The 15,206-nt window shown below is 30.8% G+C and overlaps 1 protein-coding gene across 3 annotated transcripts in view; it reads right to left on the bottom strand.

Moving 5' to 3' along the window:
- Positions 1–15,206, bottom strand: part of LOC107445826 (protein singed) — a 59,874-nt gene that overhangs the window by 6,913 nt on the left and 37,755 nt on the right. For all 3 annotated transcript variants that reach the window (XM_043048949.2, XM_043048950.2, XM_043048951.2), the window contains exon 4: positions 1,876–2,032. In XM_043048949.2, the coding sequence (XP_042904883.1) occupies positions 1,876–2,032 (157 nt within the window). The remainder of the gene's footprint in view (positions 1–1,875; positions 2,033–15,206) is intronic.

Genomic DNA, 15,206 nt, shown 5'->3' with positions numbered 1-15,206 from the left:
ACAGTGATTGAGAAGCTTCGTATAGGTGAACGTCCCGTCCATTGGCTGAAAGGATCTGTCAGCAAGACAGTATGACACGTGAGAAGCTACAAGCTAAAGATAGTAATTCAAAAGATGGCATGTCGGGTAAAAAGATAGAGTAATGTAACGAGAAAAAGAAAAGTACATTCTGTCGACTGTCAGCAGCCATAGCTATCACTCTCTGAACAATGGTTAATTATGGAGGTTTTTTGTCGGATGTCTGTCAAGCACATGTTGGATAAGATATTTTAATCAGACTTTACTTATTGTTTGAGCCGTATTAGAACGATGGAAGGAGAGTAATTTAAGACTTTCTCAAGAGAATATGATTTAAATAACAATCAGTGCAATAAAGTAATTAAGTAGATAATTTTTTAATAACCGTTACCGTTATTAACGTACCATTTTTTTTTCTATTGTTTTTGTCTGTAGTTAATTAAAGGTTATTCTCACAGACCTCACAAATAAAAATTTTAAATTACCTTAGTCGCCAAAAGGAAAGGTTTAAAATAAAAATTAGAATAATAAAATAAATAAATAAATAAATATATATATATANATATATAATTTTTAGAGTTAAAATATGTTCAGTGTGGAATCTAAGGTCTTTTCTTGTTAATTTGTAGTGTTACAGTATATTTTTTTTTGTGCCTAAAGTTATTTAAAATTTTCCTTTCTAAAGTATTCCATACAAAATTTAACTAACTACTACTCACAACAATAAGGAAGAATTAGGCAAAATTAAAATGCATTCTTACAATAGCATTCTAAACTTCACATAAAAAAATTAATGAAAAATGAAAATTTTTCTTTCCTGCGCTAAATATTTGAAAAATGATAAGTTTTTTTTTATTTCGTAAATTGTATTTAAATAGCTCATAAATAGCTTTTAAATAGCTCATTATGCATAATTTTTTTATCTGAAATTTTGAGGGACTTCTGAGGTTTTTGATTAATCCCTTATAGTTAGTACCACTAACTTTTGTGTATTTCTAAATATCAATGGGAAACAAAATTTCACCTATGATTTGTTCTGCCATTTACTGATAACTTCAGAGAATAAAAAAAAAGATTATGAAGTGCTTTATTTACATAAAAATAACAGTAAAGGTTAGAGTGAGGTCAAGAAGAGATTTTAACACCGGAGAGCTATTTACTCTTAAACGTTATGCGCTCGTTCATTTCATCACATTTCATCAAGTTTAATTGCAATTATAAACACAGAATTTATAAATTCCGTTATTTATAAGTATGGAGGTTCAAGTTTATGGCCAATTCTTCATAGTAGGTAAAATTTTGAAAAATTTTCACCCATCTTCCCACCAAAAATGGTCTTAAAAATCAAATTAATTTAAGCTAATAAGCTAAATGAATTTCTTTTTATAAATTAATCTCAATCCTAAAAATATTTTTTCATAATTTTGTTGGAAAAAAAATGGCCCGATAAAAGATTAATCGTCAAAGACGCTCGTGCAATTTTTTTTAATTGATTTTTAGTCATTTTTCTTTACGTTAATTTAATTTTTTTTATATTTATTTACAAAATATTAAAACACGTATGGTATGCGCATCAATAGTTTAAATCTTGGCCACCGTTTAAATATATATAAAAAATATCGTATTTTATAATTTAAAAAACTTTTCTGGAACATTTCGAACAAATTAATTTTATTGAAACAACCACAAATTTTTATCTGAAATGTTAAATATTTGAGTTCATATCTCATCACATTAGAAAACATCAATATTTACAACTTGTTAAACTATTGACATTAAATTTGTTTATCTTATTTACGTGTGAAGACTTAATACTCGTGTACATAACAACAGAATAAATATATATGCGTAACTCACCCCTTATCAGCATTGGCCTGGATGCCAGAACTGCTCTGCAAACTCCAATATTTATCTTGCATAGTTCGTACGCACCATCGTTTACTTTCTATATCGTATTCTAATTGGAATATTTCATGATCCGAAATTTCATCTTGATTAGCAGTCACATCGACTCCTATGAAAAACAACAAAAATTATCTGTTAGAGAATGTTTTATTATATCCGGTTGAAGAAAATAAATAAATAAAACTTAAGATTTAAGAATATTAAACGATTGTGTCTTAATTTACGTTAAGGTCATGATAATGTTATAAAGACATAATAATCCTTACGAGCAGAAATAAAAAGCAAGTTTTTATTTTTGAAACATTTATTTTATAAGCTTTAGCTTGATAAAGAAGCCCCAAAAGCTCTAAACACTTTATTTTTAGCATGAATCACATCTCATTTTATTTCATAACCGGTGTTGATCAGCCGAGACCCAATTTTGAATGTACCTACGAACAATTTTCAAATCCATAGCCTTGTAATTTTGAACACAACACTGAGGACAAGGGAACTCCTAGATCAAGCATTGGTACTAACTGGCTTTCGTGAGGGACTATTCCGCTTTTGCGTTACATGGAGAGAGAATACACGGAAACCTCCCACGATTAGCCCGATGACAAGGGGTGTCTGCCCAGTGGCAGGACATTTTATGTCGCCCTTAGTCTGAATAGCAGTTAAAGAACATTAATCGGCTCAGCTAATGTTGTCAGAAACACGATAACAAGCAAGAATCGCATAGACATCGCACGCGCAGTCTAAATGCGCTGAATGCCTAGGTAAGCTCAAACAATTAAATGCCTAGGCTGAATAGGACAAATCTATATATGTGTCTAGGTAACAGTCTGGTCTTAATATGAGTCTAGGTAAATAAGCCTATGTAAGTTCGAACAATTTTAATAACTAGAAGCCGTGGATGGCTCAGGGGCCTCCCAATGAGGTGAACCGGATTCGAATCCCAGCGATGGCTGGTTGAAACGAATTTCGCACTCGGCTCGCATCATCCAAAGTGCTCACGTAAAATATCCTCAGTGGTAGACGGATTACGGGTTAGAGTTCCCTCGTCGTCGGACTAAGCGTGGGAGGTTTTTGTGATTTACCTCTCCATCTGAAGCAAATGCTGGTTAGTTTCACCGAAACGTCTTCCCCAAAGGTAAATTTCTCTCAATACTTGATCCAGGAGTTCCCTTGCGTTGTGGATTAGGTTCAAAAATTTAAGGCTAATAAAATACAAGTCGTTAACCCAAAATTGAGCATATAGTATATTTTATATCTCTAATGATGCAATAAATTACAAATGACAACTCAACTAAACCAAAAAATAATAATAATAAAGAATGGAAAAGATAAAATACTATTTCAGAGAGCAGTAACCACTGTCAAGTCCTTTACATTATTATCAACAGCATAATGCATGATCTTGATAATTATGCATAAAGACATTCTTAATCCTCATGGTTATTACATTTACCTCTCTGTCGCTCAAGTACAGAAAGAAAGAAAAACTTAAAGCCACGCGACAATACAACGGAAATGTTATCACGCAAGAGATGCAATGTTACTATCTTCTGGGGAACATGGCATGAAGATCTGAAGATAAAGATCTGCGTTACTCTGATTAGAGTGAGTAGAACAATCATAAAAGGTCAAAATTTTGGAAGCATGAAGGCTGCTTTTTCACCCTTCTAAGGTCAGCTCTCAGTTTTTGATTTCTTTGCAAGGATATTTCAGTTATACACATTACACTTTTTAGTAAACTACTTTAATAAGTGTTTGTATTGAAGTGTCCGGCGTTCCTAACACTTTTGAGAGAGTTGTAAAATGTTTATATAATCCTATACAGTTTGGTTAAAATGAAACCTGACAGAGTACTCAAAAGCCGGTACATCCGGTTCTATTGAACGAATCTGGATAAAACTTGCATTCGAGATATAAGCCGAAAAAAAAATATAGTTTGAACATGCCGCTCAAGAAGAAAGAATAGAGCTTTGATTCTAATATATATATTGACCAGATTAATACAATATTAGAAAGCACTCTTATTAGCGGATATAATCGTGTGAGCTGAGAACGAGGTTATATATTTTCCTTATTTTGCTTTCAGTTTTTTATTTAATTTTTTAATAAAATTTTTAAAAACATTTTATTTATTAAAAATCTTTCTATATATATATATATATATTCTTCCAACCATCCAAAACAAGCAGATCGTTGTGAAAAAATTCCATTAAAAATATAATTATCTTTTAAAATGTTTCTATTTTGATAAATAAACGCTGACTTAGAGTTGGATAAAAGCACTAAAGAGGAATGCCATTTTTTAAAAAAAAAATTTAATTTATAATATATGAAAACATAGATATCACCAGAATTTAGAAGTTTAAACAACTCAAAGCCATTATAATAATAGCCATAACTTATCTTTCTTATCACCTATTCTAGTTTCTTGTGTATTAGTTTCTATGATAGAATCACCGCGTTCCAGATAATTCGATCAGCGTATTCGTGACTTAAGATCATTCCGTGCATCCTACATTAGCCTTATATCTATTTTCGTTTACCCTATAAATTCGAATAATTTTATTTTATGAATAAAATAGGATACTATATTGTTATTAGTGAACGTTTTTCAATCTATATTCTTTTTTTTAACCCATTTCGGAAATATGTTAGCAAAAAAAATAATAATAATAATTCATTTTTAAAACTTTTTTTTTATTTTAAATATTGCTCTTAAGTTATGGGGAAAAAATACCACTACTATGTTTCGTGCTAAAGCAATTTTAAACACAAATATAAAATAAATGTTGCCTGTTTTGTCTACAATCTATACAATGTTAAGAATTTTAGATTGTCTCTATAATGTCATTCAGGACCGGGATAGCCTGGTTGTTAGGGCACTGTGCCCATGTCCAAAGGGTCGTGGGTTCGATTCCCGCTGGCCGAAGATTCCCTGTGTAGTAAATGGTGACTGATGCACGTTAAATCTGTCGAGTCTCAAAGTCCTCCATGTTCCCATAACAAATCATACCTTTGAGGGTACTGATACAGGTGTCCCCCTTGTCTTCTGGATTGGTTCAAAATTACAAGGCTATGGAGTTGAATATTAGTAGTCGTAAACCCAAAATTGGGTCTGCTGTTCAACGACGGTTATAATTTAATGTCGTTCAGAGGATAGAGAGTTCGTCTTCCAATGAGGTGAACCGGGTTCGAACCCCAGCAACGGCTGGTCGATACAAATCCAGTTCCGGGCTCGCACCGACCTTTAATGTGCTGACGATCAGTGCTGACGTAAAAATATTTTCAGTTGCAGTCGGGTCATGGGTTAGAGTCCCCTTGCCGTCAGGCTAACCGTGTGAGGTTTTCGGGGGTTTTCCTCTCCTTGCAAAGCAAATGTCGGTTGACTCCATTGAAAAGTCCTCCACGAAGGCAAAATTTCTCTCAATACATGATTCAGGAATTTCCTTGTCTTCTGGATTGGGTTCAAAATTACAAGGCTACGGACTTGAACATTGGTTGCCGTAAACCCGAAATCGGGTCGGCTGTTCAACGACGGTTATAAAATAAAATATAATGTCGTTCAAATTTCCAGCTACTTTAATCTGTGCCAACTTGAACCATGTTATCATACCTCTTATACTTGATTTCATGCAACTGTTATGGTTCAGTTTGCTAACTTTTTAAGGTTGTGGCGAATTTGAACCCTATTATAGTTCAAGATATGAATACTGTGGTTCAATGTTGACGTGGTATTTTTCTGGGCAAGTCGGTATGTCTGTATTAACTTGTATTTATTTATTTTTTGAAATCTATCATGGAAAATGTGCTTAGATAATTAATTTTGTTTGTTTTTTCTTTTATCGAGAACAGTTTTGCATTTGAGCTCTTTACGCTAAGAGAACTAATGAAAATTATATTACACTGCGCAAAAATTATTTAAAAAAGCAATTTTTCTATTTAGAATTCTTGTTGCTAAAATAGTTTAAATTTCAAGAAAAATATCGGTTTTTCTTTGCTTGTGTACATTAAACAATGGCTATATAACTATATAACCAATTTTAAAAATAGTATTATATGTGAGTATTTTTTAAGATAAAAAAAATCCAAGTTCTAAAGCTAATATTAAAACTACTTGACATGAAAGTAGTCATTATTATGTATGTTAAGTCATTGTAAGTAATTTCATTGCTTAGAAAATTTGCTTATAGAAAACCGATTTCTAGCGAAAATGACAATCTTCGATGATTAAAGTATTAAAAATAATTTCAAAAAAAATTTCTTTAAATTATATTAATATTTTTTTCCTTATTGAATATCCTGATAAACATAATGACATTATTTTTAATAAATAAATGAAGTATTTAAAGTGACATGTCTGAAATGGTGAAATTTATTGGAGCAACTTTCTCTTTAATCTCTTCACTCACTAACGAGAGAGCAGAGGTGTGAAAAACTCATCCATGCAAAGTTTTCCTGCTCTCCTCGAATTATTGAACTTCGAATTAAAACTTCATTAAGTGAAACCAAGGTGAACAAACTTTCACACAAATAAATAAGCTAGTGAATTAAGCGATCTGCATTTACGAATGAAATTTATTTACTTTAAAAGAAATTAAATCGATTGATAATTCAATTTAAAAAACTAGTAATGAATAAAAAATTGACTGTATGATGAGTATATGAATACAAATATAGATTTTATTATTTTTGTATTTACCAACTATTTTATATCTATTTTGTATCTAACTACCATTTTAAGTTATATTTTTTTCTATCCTTAGCAGTTAATAGACTTAATTATACCTGTTATTCAATTATAACTACTAACTAAACAATTTTAAGTCATATTTTTTCTATCTTTAGCATTTAATAGACTCAATTATACTTGTGTTTCAATTATAACTACTAACTACCATGTTATGCTATATTTTTAACTATCTTTAGAGTTTAATAGAATTAATTACACCTGTTATTCAATTATAACTACTAACTACCATTTTAACTTATATTTTTTCTATCTTTAGCATTTAATTGACTCAATTATACTTGTGTTTCAATTATAACTAATTATAACTATATAACCATTTTAAGATATATTTTTAACTATCTTTAGAATTTAATGCTAATCAATTATACCTGTTATTCAATTATAACCACTAACTACCATTTTAAGTTATATTTTTTCTATCTTTAGAATTTATTAGACTCAATTATGCTTGTTATTCAATTATATTTACTAACTACCATTTTAAGCTATATTTTTTTCTATCTTTAGAATTTAATAGACTCATTTATACCTGTTATAATTATACCTGTTAACTACTAACTACCATTTTAAGTTATATTTTTCCTTTCTGTAGCATTTTAGACTCAATTATACCTGTTATTATTATATACCTGTTATTATTATATATGTTAACTACTAACTACCATTTTAAGTTATATTTTTCTATCTTTAACATTTAATAGTCTCAATTATACCAGAGATTATTCAATTATAACAGATAGTGTATTTTAGATTTTAAAATATATATGTATACACTTACAAAAGTTTTTGTCCGAAAAAGTAGACAAAGAAAGTGAGCTTTGAAGCTTTGTTTCAGCTTCTGAATAAGAAATTTATCGAAAAATCACAACAATTGACTGATCTAATGAAAAAAAAAGTATAATAGTAAAAAGAGAGAACCCGCCGTTTCTTCGAATTGCTCAAAACATTTAGGGAATGGCGCAATATTTTGTTCCATGTGTCAGGTACAAAATAGAAGAAAAACACCACTAAAATGCTTTTGATTGTTTTTTAAACTCCGCTTGGATGAGCAAAGCCTCACGTTTGATCTTCGCCCAGAATCAATGACCTTTTTTGATGGGACAAACCACATAATATAGCTGTGCTAACACAATCAACAGTTGTGGTTTTCCGTTTTTGTTACTTTTCAAGTTTTTTTTCTCTCTCTCAGCATTAGAAAACCGTCGCCGCTATTTCAGGTGCTACAGAATCGAATTGATATAGTCACGGTTAATTTTCCAGATATTAATGGTTATTGTAATTAAATTTAAATATGTTTTATTTTATTTTATAACCGTCGTTGAACAGCCGATCCAATTTTTTAGGTTTACGACAACTAATGTTCAACTCCGTAGCCTAGTAAATTTTGAAACCAATCCAGAAGACAAGGGAACTCCTGGATCAAGGAGTGGGAGAAATTTGCCTTCTTGGAGGACTTTTTGATGGAACTAACCAGCATTTGAGTTACACGGAGAGGAAGACTACGAGAAAATCCCACGGTTAACCTGACGGCTAAGGGGCTCTGATCCCCTGAGCCATCTCGGCTCAAATTTAAATATGTTGCAAGAATTTCTTATAAAGCTTTTCAAAAAAGTAGATGGAAAGTCCACACTTTATTTGATGTTATAAATTGTTTTCGAAACATGCCGACTTTTCATCTGCGTTCTCACTCTATTAAAAAATCGGAATTACGGGCGCCACTTTGGGTGTTCAACTTTACGTTCCATTTTCTTTTGCTGCGCAAAAATAATAAGACTTAGAAACTTGGAAATAGGAGGATGTATTAAAAATTTACAAGTAGTAATAAATGTATAAATAAAAAAATAAGAATCGATAATTTGTGCGTGTATTATTAATGATATTTGAAGTAAAAAATACCACTCCAAAGGGCCATTTTCATTTATGAACTTGACGCGATTTTTTTTAAATTTAAAACTCAAAGTTTTAAATTTAAATCTCAAAGTTGAAGCGTTACTAAAAAATTTGGAGAATGCGAGTTTTCCAGATAACAAGTTACTCTAAAATATAGCTCTAAAAATTAGAGTCATGAAACATAAGAATTATATTATAAGAAACTATTAAATTTGTATGTAATGATTGTTGACTATAAGTCTTCTAATACAACAATGATAATTTTATTTTTAAAAGTAAGACAAAAATTATTAGACATTAAATAGGAAAGAATATTTTTACAATGAACTTACTTTGTGATTTTTCCAAAAAAATTCAATTTCTATTTCGAAAAAAATTCGACATAACAAGATTTTGAGAAGAAACTCTTCGACATGGGATTTCAAATTAACAATAAGTGGATATATAATGCAGAGGGGAAAAAATTCTTTTGACATATTATTCAAATATTCTTTTGAAGGTTTTCGAGATTTCAAGAGTGTACTGTATATTTTATTAGCAAAATTATATTTTTTTATCAATAATAATAATAATAAATGAATAGTAACCACGGGGGACGGTAAGCAAATCCTCCTAGTGTTTTTCTTTTCTTTAATAGTCTGTAGAGATGGATGAACTTTTAATTAAACCCGTTCATTCTTTCTTTTTTAAATTTACTTTTTTTCTTCTAGTAGTTTTAATGTCTACCTTCTAAATCAGTTTTACTTAAACATTTTATCAACAATGTCTTGTATCATTGTTTCTGGTGCTCGCTTTAATAAAAACTGATTAACACATCTTATTTTTATATACAAAAAACTTGTTAACCCTAGATAACTAAATATTCGTTTAATACACTACCATCATCCCCTACCAGTTAAGTGAATTCGAGATGTTCCTTGTTGCGCACTCACCACCTTACTCAGAGTTAAATAACTGCAACTTAGGAGTTTAAGGCCGAGGGTGCGTTTCTTGTTTTTTGGTGACGCCGTCTATGACTAAGAATACGACTTGAGCCACACACACGTCACTGCACGCTTATAGAGCGGACCCATTCATACATCCATTCATTTATCCACAAATCGTAATCTTGACATGAACTAGAGAACGATCAATCTCCAATTCAGTACCCCCAGAGGTATGATTCGTTATGGGAACATTGAGGACTTTATGACCCGGCAGATTTAACGTGCACCAGTCACCATTTACTACTCAGGGGTCTTCGGCCAACGGGGATCGAACTGGTGACCTCTTGGACAAGGGCCCAAAATCCTATCAATCAGGCAATCCCGGTCACAACAAACAAGCAATATTTTAACCAGTCAACTTCTTGTTTCTACTTAAGTTTAAGATACGAACTAATAAAATCCGTTTTAATAATCTAACGAAAAAAATACTGAAGTTAGAACCATTGCCATAAATATCTTGCACATTATCAGAGTTTAAAATACTAACTTAATCACAAAACAAACTAGTTTAGAACTATCAAAAGTAAAAAACAAAACGGAAAAAACGCATCTAATTTTTTGAATCTTGTGGTCTGAAAAAGCTATGCTTGAGTTATCATAGAGAAGGGACGGAATACTTTAGTTTTTAGTTCGTTAAGTTCCATAAATAACGTTCGTAAACTCCCCCCTAGGTTCTCAGTAGAGCGAGATATTTCGTTGGACGTCAAGGGCCAGTGATTCTCAGTTATTTCTTTTTCGCTTCCTGACAATGAATCTCCACTTAATGTACAGAATGATGTAACAGGATACTGAATTGACGGGGAGGTGTCATGGAACAAAATTCGAGAATAAGTAAAGGAAAAAATGATTTACACAACAATAGAATAAAATTAGGTATTTCAAAAAAGGTGTGGTTCTGCGTATTTTTTTGACAACTTTTCGAAGTTCATCAGGAATTTTTATTTTTAATTTAGCCCAAAATGAGTTTTTAAGAAAAAGGACCACGTTAATGAGACTGGACATAGCAATGCAAAAAAGGACATAGCTTGACCTGTACATAGCTATGTGAAAAAAGGTACAGCTTGATAATGGCCATAAATAAAATAATGGCCATAGCTCAAAATGCATATTTAATGAAATGGATGAAACAGGAAATGTGCATTATTGAAACTGGGCATAACTCATAACTTGCCTTTTTGTTGTTGAAAAATATATTTCCTAAATTTTTGACATATACGTAATTTTAAAAAATATTCTGTGTTCAGTCTCTGTTTTTAGATCTTAACTCGTGAAACTGTTTGCGCATTAAAACTGTACACCATACTTCTAAGCTCCTTATTAACTTATTTTTAGATAATATTCAATTAAACTAAACTATTAAAAACTAATTATTAACTATATGAATTAACAACTAAAAACTGGAAAACACTAGCAGGAAAAAGGTTAGTCTGGAAAAAACTTATTGAGAAGATTAAGATTCACCCTGGGCTGTCGAGCCATTGATGATGATGAATATTAAATTAAATATATCGATTACTCTTCTATTCATAGCTTATTTTGGCTCTTAAAAGATAGCGAGCTTTTGTAGATTCTTGACTATGACTATTATTTCGACAATCAGATCCGATATCCCGAATTAAATTTATTTTAAATCCTATGTATGTTTTAGATTTATATTCAACCTTCTATACTTGTTTAATAAATAAAAACATTTCCCCAGAAAAAAAAGCGAAGTAAATTCGAAATAAGGTGAGCCTGATGACCAGGAGGGGTGGTGGAAGGAGTTATCAAAAATGGTCGAAAAATGTATGACGTCATTAATAGACAACCCCTAAACTATCACTGGAAGGTTACTTTGTTTCACACTGTTGTCAGAGACAAAGAAACAAAGAAGAACCATTACGATTTTGACAACACCCTATTATTTAACAACAGGGCGTTGCGCCGGGATTAGGGAAAATAAAAATAAAAAGATTAGAAAATAGGGCATGAGGTACGATTTTTAGGAGATTTGTGAATTCAACACGAAGGAGGAGATCATTCGTGAGGAGATTTATTTTAGAAAAAAAAATTATTATGTTTGATGACTGCATTATTTAATGGTACCTTTTTCTAACCTTAGTAATAATTAAAAGCTTAATAAAAAAATTAAAGAAAGAAAGCCGTGATTGTAAAGTAGATTATCACAATGAAATAGAATGATTTGTAATGTTAAATAACGCAAATGTCTTAATCCTTTCAATTAATAACATCTTTTGTTCTAGAATATTTTCCAACAAATGGTCATAAAGAATGAATTTTGTTACACGAAGAAGTTAAGAAAGTGGAGCACAATAAAAGGGTATGTCTGAGAATGCACTATTTTTAACCGAACGCACTATTTTTGTTAGGTAATGAGTTTTCAAAAAAACATCAAAAGTGTTTCTTTTATATTTTATATGAGTTGCTCTAAAAATAGGCTATATTTAAATAGCAAATTGTTTCTGAAAAAAGATGGATAAGCAAAGTGGCAAATAGGGCAATGTTCTTCGACACGCTTATAAGTTAAATAAAAATTTTAATTTTTAACAATTTTAAATAAATCTCTAAATTAAGCAAAGAGCAGAAGCTGTATGCGTTCCCGGAGCTTGAGCTCTAAATTTTCCCAAACTCCAGGGCTTTAGCAATTTCATTGTATGCTATAAACCAGGGGTTTCCAACTTACATGAGGCAGGGGGCCGCAATTAAAAACACCAGTCAAATGGCCAGCCGCAACTTTATCAAAATTTTATATAGGACTCTTTTATGTTTAAAGAAACATTAAATATTACTGTCAGATTTTTATCAAGTTGTGCAAAACAAAAGTATTGAATTACAAATTAAAATAAGAAGTAGATTTTTACCCGAGAAATAAATTTTCTTGCACCGTTGGTATGTTAAATTTCACAGAAACGACGAAATTAGGGGTTTTTAGCAAAAGAAAAGTATTTTAAACCCATAAAGATTTTTTACGAAAATTGTCCGCAAAAAATAACAACTAATAGATTTTAGTTCGCGGACCACAAAAAAAGGCTTTGCGGGCCGGACGTGGCCCGCGGGCTGGAACTTTAAGAGGCCAGCAATATTGTAACAACATTGCTCCTTACCCAATTTACCGTAGAAAGATTATTCTCGGCATTAAAGTACATTTATAATGATTTAAGATCACATATTTCTTAGATTCAAGTCTTTTCTTAAGATTGAACAAATAACTTAATTGTGAATAAATAAGAAATTCGTATTCTCTCTGTGAGCTGATGATAACTTTTTACGTTCTTTTGCAACAGAAATTTCAAATTTAAATCTGAAACTCAAAAGCGCTCATATAGATACAGTAAAATTACAGGGCGGACCCATTCATACGTCCATTCATTAACACACATATCGTAATTTTGACCTGAACCAGAGAACAATCCATCTCCAATTCAGTACCCAAAGAGGTATTGATTTGTTATGGGAACTTGTGCCCCAGTCAGATTTAAAGTGCACCAGTCACCATTTAATACACGGAGTTTCTTCGGCTGGCTTGACTCAAATTTCTGTTCTCACGAACACGAGTCAAACGTCCTACCAACCAGGCAATCTCGGTCTTGTTAATATATTTTAAAATCATTAGTAAAATAAATGAAATAATTGTTTACAAATAATAGTGCTAGATATTTTAGCAATAAACAAAAGAAAGCTAGGTGCATGTACTTAAAAAAAAATTGAATGAAATTAAAAAGGCTTGAAATTGAAGGAACGAGTTTGATGTGAAAATTTCGTTAGAAAAAAGTGTGATTTCCCGCTATATTACCCCCAAACACTTTAATTATAAGAATGCTTTTTTATTTGCAAGGGCCATTTCAGATTATTTTTTTTTGTGAAAGCTCCTGTTTTTTGTGAAAAATCTATTCGGAAATTTATTTTTTAAAAAAAGTGGTTTTTTCAAACTTTTTGTAACTTTGTGTTAAGCATAATTCTATTCTGAGTAACCTTAGAATTGGGTACTTTATGCCAGTGTTCTATTTTTATGAATATCTTTAAGATCCTATTTTTGTGGATATCAGAAGAAAATGTCCTGTTTTTGTAAAAAAAGAACTCAATCCAAGTTTTGAAGTTGTAGTATTTTTGAAGTTTTAAATTAAAGATATCAAGGGCTGCTTCCTTTAATAAATAAATAAAATGAGTTTTGTGACGGGTCTATTTTTAAAATGAAAAAAATAGTGAAGGGTCTATTTTTAAGATAAAATAATTTGCACAAGTCCTATTAACGCATCCACATTTCTTCTAAAACGACGCCTTGATTTCGAATCTGACATTAATTTAGATTTTCATTCTTTTTTGACATTTTGTCTTACAACCCACACTTTCACACAATTTTCAGCTTTTTCCTAATAAATAAATAAATTTTTTGACTAGTAATTTTTTAAATTAGTTTCCAGTTTGTCTATTGATATTTCTGACATAAATATGCTTTACTGAAAAGTTGCAACTCGGGGATTTATGGTTTAGAAGACTGTTTAAACGTAAGAAAAATTGCATCTGTACCTGATATACATAATGTTGTCGTGAATTATACGAAGGCATGATTTAATATTAATATTTACTTGTCAACTTATGTATTCTCATTTCCGTATTGATTCAGCGTGTGGGTGGGGGGAATATAACATCCAATATTCACGGTGAACTAAATTTAATATGTTGAAAGCTATAAACCTATTTTTTTTACATGAAACGTACAATTTACGTTTTCACCAGTTAAAGTAGAGGGCATTGACATTGTTTGTTGTCGTTTATTGGAAATTTATTTATAAGCAAAACCGTGAACGGAATATCTTTCAGACAATTTTATAGCGTATAAGATTTAATAAGAAACTATGTGAAGTGTAGAATATAAGTATAACCGAAATATAGCTGAAAAAGAAAATAGAATAAATTCAAAACGCTTAAAACTTAATACATTTCAAAATGTGTATTATTTAGCATAAGGCAATATATGAATGTTAAAAAAATTTATAATAAAGTCATTAGTTCTTATTATTTTACACTACAATACCTAATTCACAGGTTTACAATTTTATAAGCATTGCGACTCACTTTTTTAAGAAGAAAATCTATAGCGACCCATTTTTTAGAAACGAAATCTATAGTGATCCATTTTTTTTAAAACCAATACTACAACAATCTATTTTTTTAAACCAAACTATTCAACATTTTAGAAACGGAATCTATAACGACCCACTTTTTAAGAAATCAAAGTTATTGCAAAGGGTCACTTTTAAAAAAACCAAAACTATAGCGATCCACTGTTTTAATAATCCAAAATATATTAAATAAATAATCCCAAGAAACTGAAGCGGTAAGATATTACTTGATTCATTCGCTTCAAAAATATACAAATTGGAAATAGCAGTCGTCATGTTTCAAGCACTCAAAAACAGGCGCCCATTTTGAAGACTTGCCAGATGTGAATAAAAAGAAGCAAAAGTGACTTGAAATATGAAACGTAAAGTTACCGATGAAAAATGGAAAAATAAAGGCGAGAAACAAAAATGAAAAAAAAACCCACATCAGCCGAGAAAGAAAAAATTTGAAAAACAAAACAAGAAAAACCACATTGGCAGAGAGGGTCAAATTAGGGTAAAATGCATTTCCATACGCTATGGATAGGGGATGAGGAA

This window comes from Parasteatoda tepidariorum, chromosome 7 (genome assembly GCF_043381705.1).
Source record: "Parasteatoda tepidariorum isolate YZ-2023 chromosome 7, CAS_Ptep_4.0, whole genome shotgun sequence".
Lineage (NCBI taxonomy): Eukaryota > Metazoa > Arthropoda > Arachnida > Araneae > Theridiidae > Parasteatoda > Parasteatoda tepidariorum.
Note: the sequence above shows the minus strand (reverse complement) of the source record. Positions and strands in the feature narration are given on the sequence as shown.